The 12602-nt window shown below is 36.9% G+C and overlaps 1 protein-coding gene across 7 annotated transcripts in view; it reads left to right on the top strand.

Moving 5' to 3' along the window:
• The window catches only part of CDK8 (cyclin dependent kinase 8), an 84164-nt gene that overhangs the window by 12672 nt on the left and 58890 nt on the right, over window positions 1-12602 (top strand). For 2 of the 7 annotated variants that reach the window (XM_026065873.1, XM_026065874.1), the window contains one exon: window positions 11642-11717. In XM_026065873.1, the coding sequence (XP_025921658.1) occupies window positions 11694-11717 (24 nt within the window). In that variant the 5' untranslated portion in view covers window positions 11642-11693. Of the gene's footprint in view, window positions 1-10703; window positions 10805-10860; window positions 10884-10941; window positions 10963-11641; window positions 11718-12602 lie in introns of those variants that run through there. The other 5 variants (XR_003253518.1, XM_026065872.1, XM_026065871.1 and 2 more) reach the window with 5 other exon arrangements.

The raw sequence follows: 12602 nt of genomic DNA, 5'->3' as shown, positions 1-12602 counted from the left end.
CCCAGGATACCATTGGCCTTCTTGGCCACAAGGGCACATTGCTGCCTCATACTTAACTTGGTATGAGGTATGAGTTAATTCAGTTCTGGTAGAGGAAGTTCCCCTGCAAGGTTTACTTGTAATATAAGTATTTTGGGGTAATAAAAATTTGCAAAATGTCATGTAAAAATAAAAAGCCATATCTATGTTCCTCATACTCTTCTAGCCTGTTGGAAAGGGCTTTTTGTCTGTTTCTTAAAGCATGCTGTATCCAAAAATTGCATACTAAAGTGTTAGCAAAACTTAGTGACACTGGAGCATTCATTACTTTTCTTTTAGGATGAAATGTATTTTGCGGGGAGGGGGGAGAGGGTTAATAGCAGAAAGAAAAAAGAGCCCAAATTGGCTTTATTTTTTGGTACCTTTGAATATGCTGTTTGAATACATTTTAATGCATGAGGARAAAAAGAAAGAAAAAAAAAATCCTGAAAATTTGTTAAAACAGTCCCTTTGAAATGTATCTTTAAATTTTCTGTTCAACTGGGTATTTTAAAATTTAAATCTAACTTTTCCTTTAGTCATTCTTTGTATTTCAATTGAATTAGAAATGCTTGACAAATTTAAAGATAATCACTGCCTCCCATTAAGATAACAATATGTTTTTGTTACACCTCTGGATGAAAAGGAGAGAAGAGGGCAATTAACACTAAATATGAAGACTCTGTCAATAACTTCTCTGACTGAATTTTAGAATTTAAATTTATTGATATGACTGTGCAAATGCCTTCTAAATCTCATCAAAACATACTGCGATAGACAGCACATGGATTGAAACTTTGAGTAAATATAATCCATGTAACTTAAGGCATGTCTTTATAAAATTAAGTTACGTATTGATTAATAAGAGCAGTTGCACTGCATCATATGAGAAGTCCATCTAGCTGTCTTTGGCAGTTAACCCTAGCAGATCTTTTGATCATAACGTACAACTAGGGCAAGCATATAGTGGTGCTTTCCTTGTAGGACCTCTCAGCTTCATCTGCTATCCAGAATTACTATCTTAAGCTGAAATTAAAATTTGCAGTCCTGTATTTTCACTATATTGTTCACTATAGTTATTCTTCCACTGTTTAGAAACAGAAAAAGCAACTTCAGGAAAAAAAAAAGTGTGTGTTACAGTTGCATCCTCTTTTTTTCTTTGCCCCTTAGACTAGTTTTATTCTCTTTTAGTCTGTCATATTATCTCTGCGACAGCAGGCCAGATGTGGCCAGTCTCCCTGATACTAGTTATATATACCAGTATGAGCTGAGCCACTGAACGTGAGCAGCGCACGGGAAAAGGAAGCGGTGCCCCTGGAAGTGCGGATGCTGTAGAAGATAAGGGCTCTTCAGGGGTGGTTCTGCTCTCTTGCACGCCTGGAGCAGCAGCTGCATCCCAGGGTGATTAGCAGTGTTGGCAGTGGACTGTGCTGCTCTGCTCCCTCTGTCCAGCAGCAGTGTGGATTATTCAGAAAGCTGCGCCGGCACCGCTCTGCTCCTGCTTGGGTGTGGGTCTGGTGTGGCACTTGTGCTGCACGGCTTACAGGCTGCCAAGCCAGTTCTGCATTTTCTTGGCTGTTGTGCACTACAATTTTAACATGCTTTTGTGCTTTTTTGGTTCAGATTTTTCTTGCATATCCCACCCTAGAAGTTGGCAGGGAGAGGAAACTAGACAACACTTACTGCTGTAGAAAAGGAGGGAATAGGGAAACACTCTAAAATTTCCCCTTTGGAATGAGCAGTGTTACAAGGTCGTGAAACCATGTAGCTTGTGCTGATGCTGGCAGCCACAACAGAATGAGTATGAACTACTGCTTTTAGTGGCAAGCACAAGTAAGTATGAAATCATGCTATTCTAAAAAGTGTATTTATCCTTGCCTGCAGATTAACTTGTACCAACTGTTCTCTATTCTCTTTACCTGCTGCCAGAAAGTCTGCAGTCGGAAGCTTTTTGGAGGAGTTGTGGTGTCAGTGTAAGCTGCTTGTACTCCTTAAAAAAAAAAAAAAAAAAAGTTGTGGTGAGGATCTTTTTGAGCTGCAGTCCTTTACAAATTAGCTTGGACTCCCCAGCTTTTCTGCCTGGTTGGCATTATTCATTATCCTTTCTCCTTTATTAATACATAAGAGGCTTTCATGATGGAATCTGTTTTTTATCTGATTTTTGACAGACTTCTTCTGTGAAGAGAACAAGAATCTGTGATGGGATAAACCTTAATCTGGTTGTAAAGATATTTAGGGTATTTAACTGCTCCAGGCTTGAACAAATCTGAACTTTTTAAAATAGTCATGCTTTGGCTGTTTAGCAGAAAGTTTATAATACAGAAAATAGGTTAGCACTAACTTCTAAGTTTAATGCATGTTATAGGACTGCTCCATTTCCCAAAATGTTTTTAAATTTGGAGCTCAGTCAAATGAAGAACCAGGAATTTGAGCTAGTGCTTAAATTCTGGTCTTGTTTCATCCAATTTGTTTTAGCTATTATAACTGAAATGTGTTTTTTGTTTGCTTTCAAAACCAGGAAAAAACACTGACCTTTGGAAAAATAAGCATTTTTAGAATATTCTCATTTTGGAATGATATATGTTATGCATGGGGCATCAGTAATAGGAAAATAGCCTTACAGTAACCCTCAAACAGTTAGAAGTGAATGGCATAATCCTAGTTTATACTGTTCCTATATTTTGAAGAAGTTTGCTTCTTCTGTGATATTGAGCATTTGACTGAATTAAATACTATGCCCAGTGCAGAAATAAACTGCAACTTTTTAACAAAGCTGAATATAATGGCTCAGGCTGACTTGGAAAGGAAATACTAGTTAGAAGATACTGTAACTTCATCCTCAGTGTGGACAAAACCAGCTGTGTCTCTGCTCCTTCTGCCCCTTCTTTCAGACAGCTCTGGCGCTCATCTGTCAGCAGGCCGTTTCAACTCAGTAACATGGCAGAAAACATACCCAGCAAAAATTAAAAATAGTTTTCCACTTTCTGAGTAAGCAGAATCAGCTTCATCTGAAAATGAGTGCAAAACTCGCTGGGCTCTAGTGCAAAGGATGGGAGTGCTTGTGTGGGGGCGAAGGTGGGACCCTTTCAGCAGCAAGCCATTGACTCAGACCAAGCTGTTGTGAAAAACTTCAGTTTGTTCACTTGCTTTTACCAACATAGTTGCAAACATTTAGATGTACGAAACCTAGCATGTTTTGTAAAAATGTAATTACAGGCAGATGAGGTGGTGTTATTTTTGCAGCACTGCTTTAGCTGAGATTTTTTTAGAGGAAGATTTACAGCATTTTGCTCTTCCACTAGGCTACTGAAAAAGTTTAAAATACTACTTTTCTCTGCACTGACCAAAAAGGTCAGTGATTGAGCTTATTCTGTGTATTATTATTATTATTATTATTTTTTAACAAAAGTGGTTGACTTAAAATGCACTCTCTGGGAAGTCAGGGGCCTATAATGTAATTTTTCAAGTTAGCACTTGGTACCTTTTTTTTTTCATACAATATATTTTTGCTGGTGTCTAGCATCTGTGTTATTTGATAATAACACAGATCCTCTATCCTTACAGAACTGTTACATCTGCCACCATTCCAAAGTAGGCACTTGTTTGGCACATGAGCAGGTACAAAGCTGGACAGATATATTAACTGCTTTTTCAGTTTCAGCCAGCTGCACTGTAGCTATAAACATGAGTGAGCTTGGTACTTTGATATGTGTTGTAGTTATCGAGGCTGTACATCTTGCTTGATGTAAGTCAGCTTTTCTAGAAGGCACTGATCTTGCCAGTATGCAGTGATCTTTGGGGGGCATAAGTCAACTTCCTTTAGGGATAACACGGTTTTGTTATGTCTCTGTTGTTCTCTGGGCGTAAGCTCAAGGCACGTGTGTAAGTTTATGATGGGAAATCTAAATCAAAGCCATTGAATTCCAGTGGGTAGAGTGAATTTATTCTTGAGCTGGGTGCATCCATACAAATGATCTACAGGCTAAACTAGACTCTGAAGGTTCAGATGCCAATGTTTATACTATTAAATTAGGATGTAATTCTAAAGACGAATTATTTTTTCAAAATTGTAATCTTTATAATCAAAATTGTAATTTTGTTTTTAATACGTATTTACAAGTAGCAACATCTGTGCATTGCTTTAATTCTACAAGAAGAAATAGAATGACTTCCTCTCCTTTTAAGAGACAGTTGCCTTTGCAACTACTGCAAATACTACAACATATTCTAAATATTGAATGCAGATTACTATTGCAAGTAAGAGAGGAAATCCAAAGTTGTGTTCTCACAAAAAGTCTAAATTGTATTTCCCACATAGTCTGCTTTATCGGATTTGAATGCTTCAGGTGTGCAACAGACTCTAGCTGCTGAAATAATCTAAGTAACTGTTGCTTTTCCATAAAGAAAAGAGAATGTAATCTATTTGTTGTGACTGAAGGGCACAGTTTTTTGTGACCTAGTCCAGGAATTTTAAGTTACCAGAATTCCTAAGCCTTTCATCTGGCTCTAGAAGCACAGTGCAGACCAACGGTTAGAGACAAAGTAGGCCAAGGTAATGGTACTTCTGTTTTCTGTGTGATTTTTGGCTTTTGCTACTTGACCTTAAATAGCTTAAATAGCTTTTTAGCTGAGCCTCAATTGAGTTTACATGCATTTTTAGCTTTTTGTTATATTTCAGGTTTTGCTTATATGCCTGGGTGACAAAAGGCTTCTGATTTGAGGGGTTTTTTTGTTTTTGTATTTTTGATAAAAGGGGAAGCAAGTGTTACAGAATTAGAGCTTAAAATAAGTTGTATTTTACCACTCATAGCCCTTTATGGGGTTCTAAAGAATAAAGGTTCATTGTCTGTACTACAGGCTTCCTTTCCCCGTCTGCAGCATGAATGTGTGTTGGTGGACTTTCGTGCGAGTTTGCACTTCTCTCATCCATGTTTCCATTGGTTCTGGTTTGAGATTTTTTTTTTTTGTTAAGGTTTCCAAGAAAGACAACATTGGTTCTTCAGTGTGGTAGATTTGATTACAGTGCTGATCAACCCCTTAATTTGCTGGGTGGAAGTTTGTATTTTATAGATGCTGCAGTGAATAATTTTTTGCGATAACTTTTGTTTTAAGTTTTATTTTTTCATTCAGGCCTTTTTCAGATTGGATTAGTATTTATAGTTCATTCCCTTTAAGGGGGAAAGTGACTGTCAGAAAATTAACAGTAAAATTATAGAAAGAAAAACTAGAACGAACCTCATATATCTGGAATGTGTTTTAAATAGGCAAAGATGTCTATTCAAAATGCAAGTGAGAATAATTAGCTTTTAAGGCTTCCTTTTATTCTTTATCTTTGGAAGCATTTGGATTTTTTTTTACATTTTTCTAGTGGGCTATTGTTTTTCTGGGACACTGAGTCTTGTGTAAAACTGCTTTCTACCCAGCTGACAATGTGTCTGGTTGTATGGGGTTACTCCAACCCAGAGGCACTGGGCACTTGTCTTTGAGCTTCCTGAGGTTCTTGTCAGCCCATTTTTCTAGTCTGTTGAAGTSCCTCTGAATGGCAGCTCAGTTCCTCRATATATCAGTTGCTCTCTCCAATTTGGTATCATCTGTGAACTTGCTGAGGTTGCCTTCCATCCCACTGTCCAGGTTGTTAATAAAGATTTTGTATCAACCCCAGTATCTATCCTGAGGGATGCATTAGTAACTGGCGGAGAGTTGGATTTGTACCATTGATTGTAACAAGTAGAGCCTGGTAGTCCAACTGATTTTTCACCTGCTTTATGGTTCACCTGTCCAAAATATCTCTCCAATTTGAGGATACTGTGAGAGATCATGTCAACAGCTTTGCTGGTATATTACATCCACTGTTCTTCTGTTGTACACAGAGTTAGTTGTCTCGTTGTAGATGGCAATCAGGTTGGTCAGGCACACTTGCCCTTGAAAAATCCTTGCTAGCAGTTCCCAGTCATTTCACTTTCTTCATGTGCCTGGAAGTGGCTTCTGGGAGGACTTGCTGCATAACTTCTTTGAGGACTGAGGTTAGGCTGACTGGCATATAGTCCTATGGATCCTTCTTCTAGTCCTTTTTGAAGAAGGACCTCACATTTGCCCTGTTTCCAGTCATCTGAACCTCCCATGGTTGCCATGACCTTTCACAGATGGTAGAGTGGCTCTGCGATGGCATTTGCCTGCAGTCTCTCATGCAGCCCACCTGCTGAAGTCATCCCTACTTCAGGAAAACTTGTTTTTCCCCTACTGTGGTTATTGCTTCAATCCCTGGGACTCTGCCACTAGCCTTAGGAACTTAGGACTCCTGCGAGCAGACTGATAGTAAAGACCAAGGCCAAGAAGACTTTGAGTACCTCAGCCTCTGTTGTGTCCTGTGACACTAGATTCTCCACCACACCCATCTTCTGGGTTCACAGTTAAAATCTTAGGTATAAAATGCAAAAAAACCCCAGAACTCCTGCTATACTACTTATTCTGGCAAGACTGTCTGGTACCATAAATGAGTTGTTGGAAGGGGGCAAAAGAGGAAATTCTATTCTTTCTTCCAAGTAATCATTTAAATAGGTACTGATCTGCAGTTGTCTTTCTGTGCTTCCTAGAAAGCCATGTTTTGTTTTGCTGTGTATTTAAATATTTGCATATACAGCAGGGTATCTTGGCATTTACTTTAAATGTATAAAACCTTTCAGTTTCAAATATTTTCTGTGTATCATATTCTTCCAGAGAGCTGGTTTACTCTTTCTCCCTGTAGACTTAATTGGATGTCATATACATAGTAGGCTGATTTTCCATTTATTTCAAAATCTGACTTAAAAAAGGGCGGAAGAGGACAATGCCACAAAGTGAAAATGCCAAATAAGTGTCTTGAATGTTACAGTTTTCAGTCTTAAGTGGTTTGCTTTCATGGTCTAATCTATAGCTCGGTATTCTTGCTAGGTTATTCTTTTGATCCCAAATCTCCGTGTGCGGTAAAGCCATACATTTGCACTGTTCAGTTTCAGTATTCCACTTGGGGGGAAAGGAAGAAGGAAACTACCTTGAATGCTACCATTTAACTCTGTGTTATCTCTGTCTTCACGTGTAATTTTAATTTAATCTTTAGTGCTGAACACTATTCTGATGCTCATAAAGTAAATAAATTCTAATCAAGCCTCCAATTCCCCTATTGCCTTGTTTGAAATTGAGTTCTTTGGTATGTAGTGGAACACTTAGTATTTTTTGCCTTAGCATATATATTCATATATATTGCCTAGCATATGTGAAAACCTCTGTCAAGTTTTAAAATTTGCTGTTGTTAATGGGGATGTCCTGCTGCCTGTACAATTTAGGGATGGGTGTTACTCAGCATTCATCTAGGCGAGTTATTCACAGCTAAGATGTTCTATAGCACAAATTCATTTACTGCTAGTAAAATCAAAGATTCTGTATCTAATGCATTTAGAGAATTTTAAGTTAGTGCTGTTGAGGCTTAATCACTCTAGCACTACTATAACGATTGGGCTTACTCGGGATGTGTTAATTTTAATGCTATTGATATTGATGGAATTCTTAAAGGTAGAATTTTTTAAAAGTTGAATTTTATTAGTATGCTTATCTTTTTTTCAGAATCTTCTTATTCTTTAGAAGAATAAGAACCATAAACGATTAAAAGCTTCTTTGGAGTTTTCTAGAGAAGAGATGCTGCATATACGATTCCCTGTGGCAGTTTTAAGATAGTGGAACCTGTTTCTGTCAGAGATATAACTGCAATCCAATTACATATGTTTCCTTGTTTTTAAAGACAAACCTGTTCTTAAATTGTGACCAGTTAATTTTACATTTGAGATTTTTTTTTTAACTGTAACTTAGGTTTGGAATAATGAGTATTTTAAGGTTTCAGCACTTTGTGTCTCTTCTGCTATTTTTATTACTTATTCCAATTTTAAAATGATTTAGCAATTTGAATAAAGGCTATATTGTGATTTGGTGCCCATACAGTTCCAAAAAAAAAAAAAAAAAAAAAAAAAAAAAAAAAAAAAAAAAAAGAGAGAGAGATGGAATAACAGCTAAGAGTAGAACTTTTTTTTCCCCTGCTGTCTTTTAGCTGATAAGCCTTCTTTTTCTAAATATGTAGGATTGCTGAACATATGTATGCTCAAAGTATCCTTTTAAATAAACAGTGAAAATACCAGGCATTTTAATATTAAAGCTTTGCAAAATGTTTCACATTCAGCAGGCATCTGTTTACTCCTTTTGATTTCTTCAGATAGAGTAAATGTTTCATCTGGTGCTGTTGTACTTCCAAATCCATTAGAAGTTTAAAAACAGTTAATATTTGGGAACAGGTTTATAATAATTAATAGCCTAAGTCTCTGAAATCTGGCATTTTTCTTTTTTGTTTATTCAAATTGTAAGAACAAAACTGGATAGTTATGCTCTTGTATGGTGGTTTTGCAGGTATATTTATTTGTTCTTTTTACTAAAGTCCACCGGAAGTGATTTTGTAGCGTGTGTTTTCCCCCCGGCCTGGGCTCCCAAGGAATTGTACTAAGTTTTATGAAGAAACTCTGACTCGGGGTCAGCAGTAAAGTTTGAATGTTACTGCTTTCGTTAATGGAGTAACTGGTACTAATGGTGTAATTGGTAACCATGGTAGGTTACTAGCCTCAGGGTGAAACAGATGTTAGAGAGGATTAAGAATGAGTCTATTAGTTTATTAGTTTGTATCTCAGCTAGATGTTGATAATTCAGAGAATTTAAGAAATCCTTAGTTATTTTTCCAGGTTCTGGAGGAGAGCTCAATGCAGTGCTTAAAATGTGCCTTACACCTAAACTGTTTTTTTGTTGTTGTTTCTATCTTTTAATCCGTATTGTTGTATTTCCTCTAAAATGCTTGGAAAAGATTGAGGACAGGGCAGAGGCTGCTCGCTGTCGGTTCCACCACGCAGACTCTGGGCAGTTAGGGAAAGCCAGTGAGTTGTGTGCTTAATTCCCCGTGGCCATGGGTTAGGGCATGCTTGCTTTAAGGGCAGAGCAAACCAGGGGACAGAACCTCTGGATCTCACTTCTTTAACTAACCTCCTTTTAATGTGAGAATATTAATCTTCAGCAACTTTTTATTTCACCAAATAGACGTATGTTTCTGTGAGGGGAACAAATGGGACATTCTTAACTCCCCTGACAAATTTCAGCATAAAAATGTAAGATTCCCCCTTTAATAGTTGTAAAAGAGTTAATGTGTAAATGAAAGTGTTTTCTTCCAATATCATTCAAGGAAACGACTGAACTATTTTTCTTTCCTAAAAATTTCCAGAGAAAATCTGCCATCTGGTATGGAAAATATCAATCCAGACTTTTAATTAGGCAAAGAATTTGAACAATTAACAATGAGGCTTTACCACTGTAAATGTTGGCAGCCTTAATTGTAGACATTACTACCAGTAATGCTTGTAACAGTACTAGTTGTATGCTAGCACTTCTCATTACATGGAGCTCTCCTTCAAATACCTTAAAATCTGAGTAGCTAAGCAAACAGGGCAGTAAGAATAACCCTTAGCCTGATCTGTTTTGCTCTGTATTCTGTCTCTGATGATGCTTGCAGTAGTAGCACTTGTGTGGTAGCACTCCTCACGTACCGTGGATCTCTCCAAACACCTTGAACGCAAAGGAGATAAGCAAATAGGACAATGACAATAACCTTTAGTCTGATCCATTTTGCTTTATGTTTGCCTCCCAGAAATGGCCAGGGAGATACAAAAAGGGATACGAAAAGGTACTGGGAACTTTTACCAGCTAATAATTGTTTTGCTGTCTATCAGCCATGTGGGAAACAGTCCTGTGTTGGAGAGTGGGTTGAGTTTATGTGCAGTAGTTGCTCATGGAGTGGTCTGCAAATCCCTTATCCACCATAAATTTGTCTAATTCCATTTCAAGTCCATTTATACTTTTGATGCCTATCATATTGTCATTCTTAGTTCCACAGTTGATGGACTTGATGACACAGTGCTTGTTTTTAGGCTTGATGCGCGTAGTTTCCCTCCAATGTGGGAAATAGGGAGTTGTTGCTACCTGTTCACACCTTCTTTTTGCTGTGTATAAGCTTTTGGTTGGAGTTGCCTCTCTTTTTCTTCCAGACCAGAAAGTCTTAGTTTTAGATTATTATTATTATGTGGAAACTTTTTGAGGCCTTCAAAGGATTGTACTCTACTTTTTTTTCTCCTGTTTGTGTCAGATCTTGTAGTTCTCTTTTTTCCCTCTCTTATCCTGCTGATTCCATGCGATTGCCCTCTTAGTGAAATCTGCTTTCGCCCACTCACCGTCTCCTTCCAGTCTTCCTTCTCATTAGCTGTGTTCACTTTTTGTCCATTAATTTCCTACTTCTTCTCCCTTCCCTGTTTTGAACAGTTACTGCCAACAGTGGGTTGTCTTTGAACCCCATGCGAAATCTGTTAGACAGGACCTGATAATTTGGGGGATTAAATATGTAGAGATAAACAGGGGAAAGTGTGCATTTCAGGTTGCAATACTGCTATTAAAAGCCTTCAGAAATCTTTAGTGAGGGCTGGAGTAAACAATTACATGTGTTTTAAATGCTTAAGTATAGTTTTGGTTTGTTTATCTTTAGGATGTTTGAGTCACATTTTTTCAGGTCTTTTCTTCACAGCTGTGAAACCTGGAAGCTGAGTTAATTAAAAATTGATAAGGATTCTTATGTAACCCAGAGATTTGGGGCTATAAGAAAGCACCGAATACTGAAGTCAGTATTATGAAGCGCCATGTCCTTTAGGAGTGCTGCGGATGCCACCCACAGAAGGGAAGGACAAGTATTCTGTCTCTTAAAAGTTTGAGCTTTTGCAAGCTGAGGATGGAAGAGTTCAATGCCTTTGTTTTGCGTCAGTCTCTCTCTTCTTGATTTTGCTTCTGGTAGCTGGAATTACTAACAGGCTTGCGTTTTAAATAAATTAATATAAGGTACATGCAGGTTAAAGTACAGGAGGTTTTTGCTTTCAAGTGTTTTATATTATTGAAGCGGAACAAACATTTCTCTGGATTCTTCAGATTGCAGGCTTGCCTTGTGGGGTTTTTTTATTAGCTTAGTACTTTTATTAGTTTGGTAGGAGCATAATTTTAGGACGCTTTTTGTGGCCTAGAAGAAAGAAAAGATTGGGTATTAAAAAGATCCTGCTGTTGGGCTATTCAAGAATTTGTTAAAATATGATGAAGTGTTGCTGTATCCCAGAGTTATATGTTTATGGGAGATGTACCTGTAGCTTGATTATTTGAAAAGTTGTTGAAATCCCAGGCTTAGAGAAACTGATTTCTACTGTGTTCTAAATGTTTGTTTTGTTTCTTCTTAATAAGGGAAGAAAGGAATGGAAAGAAATGCCAACCATTACATTTTAAAGAACTTAAAAATTCCTTTTTATGTAATGACAGCTTATTTGTATTTTAGTTTTATCAAGGTAGTGTGGTTAGGTAATGGTTTAGCTCTGTTTCTTAGGTATCCAGGCATTAAATTAGTAGCGAATCAAAGGCAAATAGGGTGCAGAATCTGAATTAATTAGGAACTGTTCTTTGAATGGTGGTAAAGAGCTCACTCTGAATTCATGGTACTTTTTTTTTTTTAAAAACTTCTTTTCTTCTTTCACAGGAAAGATGATAAAGATTATGCTTTAAAGCAAATAGAAGGTACTGGAATTTCTATGTCTGCATGCAGAGAAATAGCAGTAAGTAACATTAGTTCTTTTTACTAGCAAACAGATTTATTAAAAGTATTGATTTGAGTGCATGCTGTTTTTGTTTGCTGAATCGTGTTTTTCTACTTATAGGCTCTCTATTTTTAATATGGAAGTATAAAATAAATACAAATGTCATGGAAGATTTTGCAGCTGCTTAATTTGCTGTCTAAAATGATAGTGTTTTCAAGTTACAATTTACTGCCTGCCTCAGGGTAAATTAACTGCAATAGTTTAAACACACGGTTAGAGTCAGTGGTTTAAATAAACTTATTTGATCTGACTTTTGCTATAGTACTTCAGTTATTTTCCTAAAGACATTAATTTTTATTGGCTCATAATGATTAAAACATGCTAGCTTCTATTTAAATGGAGACTTTGAACTCAACTAGCATTGTTATTGCCTGGGAAGCTGTAATATACCCATAAATATTGTTCAAAAAATTTCGTAGGTTAGCCAGGGGTCTATTTATATATTCCATATTGTTAAAAAGTAGTGAATGATGCATATTCTACTAGTTGTGGTTTGTGACAAGCTTGCAAAAAAACGGAACTAAATGGGCAAAACTAGTATTTTACTAGTTAAAACTGTTGTATGTGCCTGTATTGTTCTGGTGCTTGGGTTTATTTTTCTTGAGATATTTCATCTGAAATTGATTACTGAAAGGAAATGCATATAACCTGTGTATGGGGAAGTGAACTGAGTATTTTTAGTCTATTCTTCTCAAGAGTTTAAAACTATTAGATCTCCCCCTATTTCATTTTTATTGATTGAAGTAGATAACAGAATTTCCTGCTTTGTCAACTTCCCATTGGCTTCTTAACTTCAAACAAGCTAGTCCTTGAAATGAATGAGGTGGAAAAAAAATGAAGTGC

The sequence above is a fragment of the Apteryx rowi genome, unplaced genomic scaffold, assembly GCF_003343035.1.
Source record: "Apteryx rowi isolate R43461 unplaced genomic scaffold, aptRow1 scaffold_233, whole genome shotgun sequence".
In the NCBI taxonomy this organism is placed as follows: domain Eukaryota; kingdom Metazoa; phylum Chordata; class Aves; order Apterygiformes; family Apterygidae; genus Apteryx; species Apteryx rowi.
The sequence above is the reverse complement of the archived record's forward strand: the minus strand, read 5'-3'. Positions and strand labels throughout refer to the sequence as shown.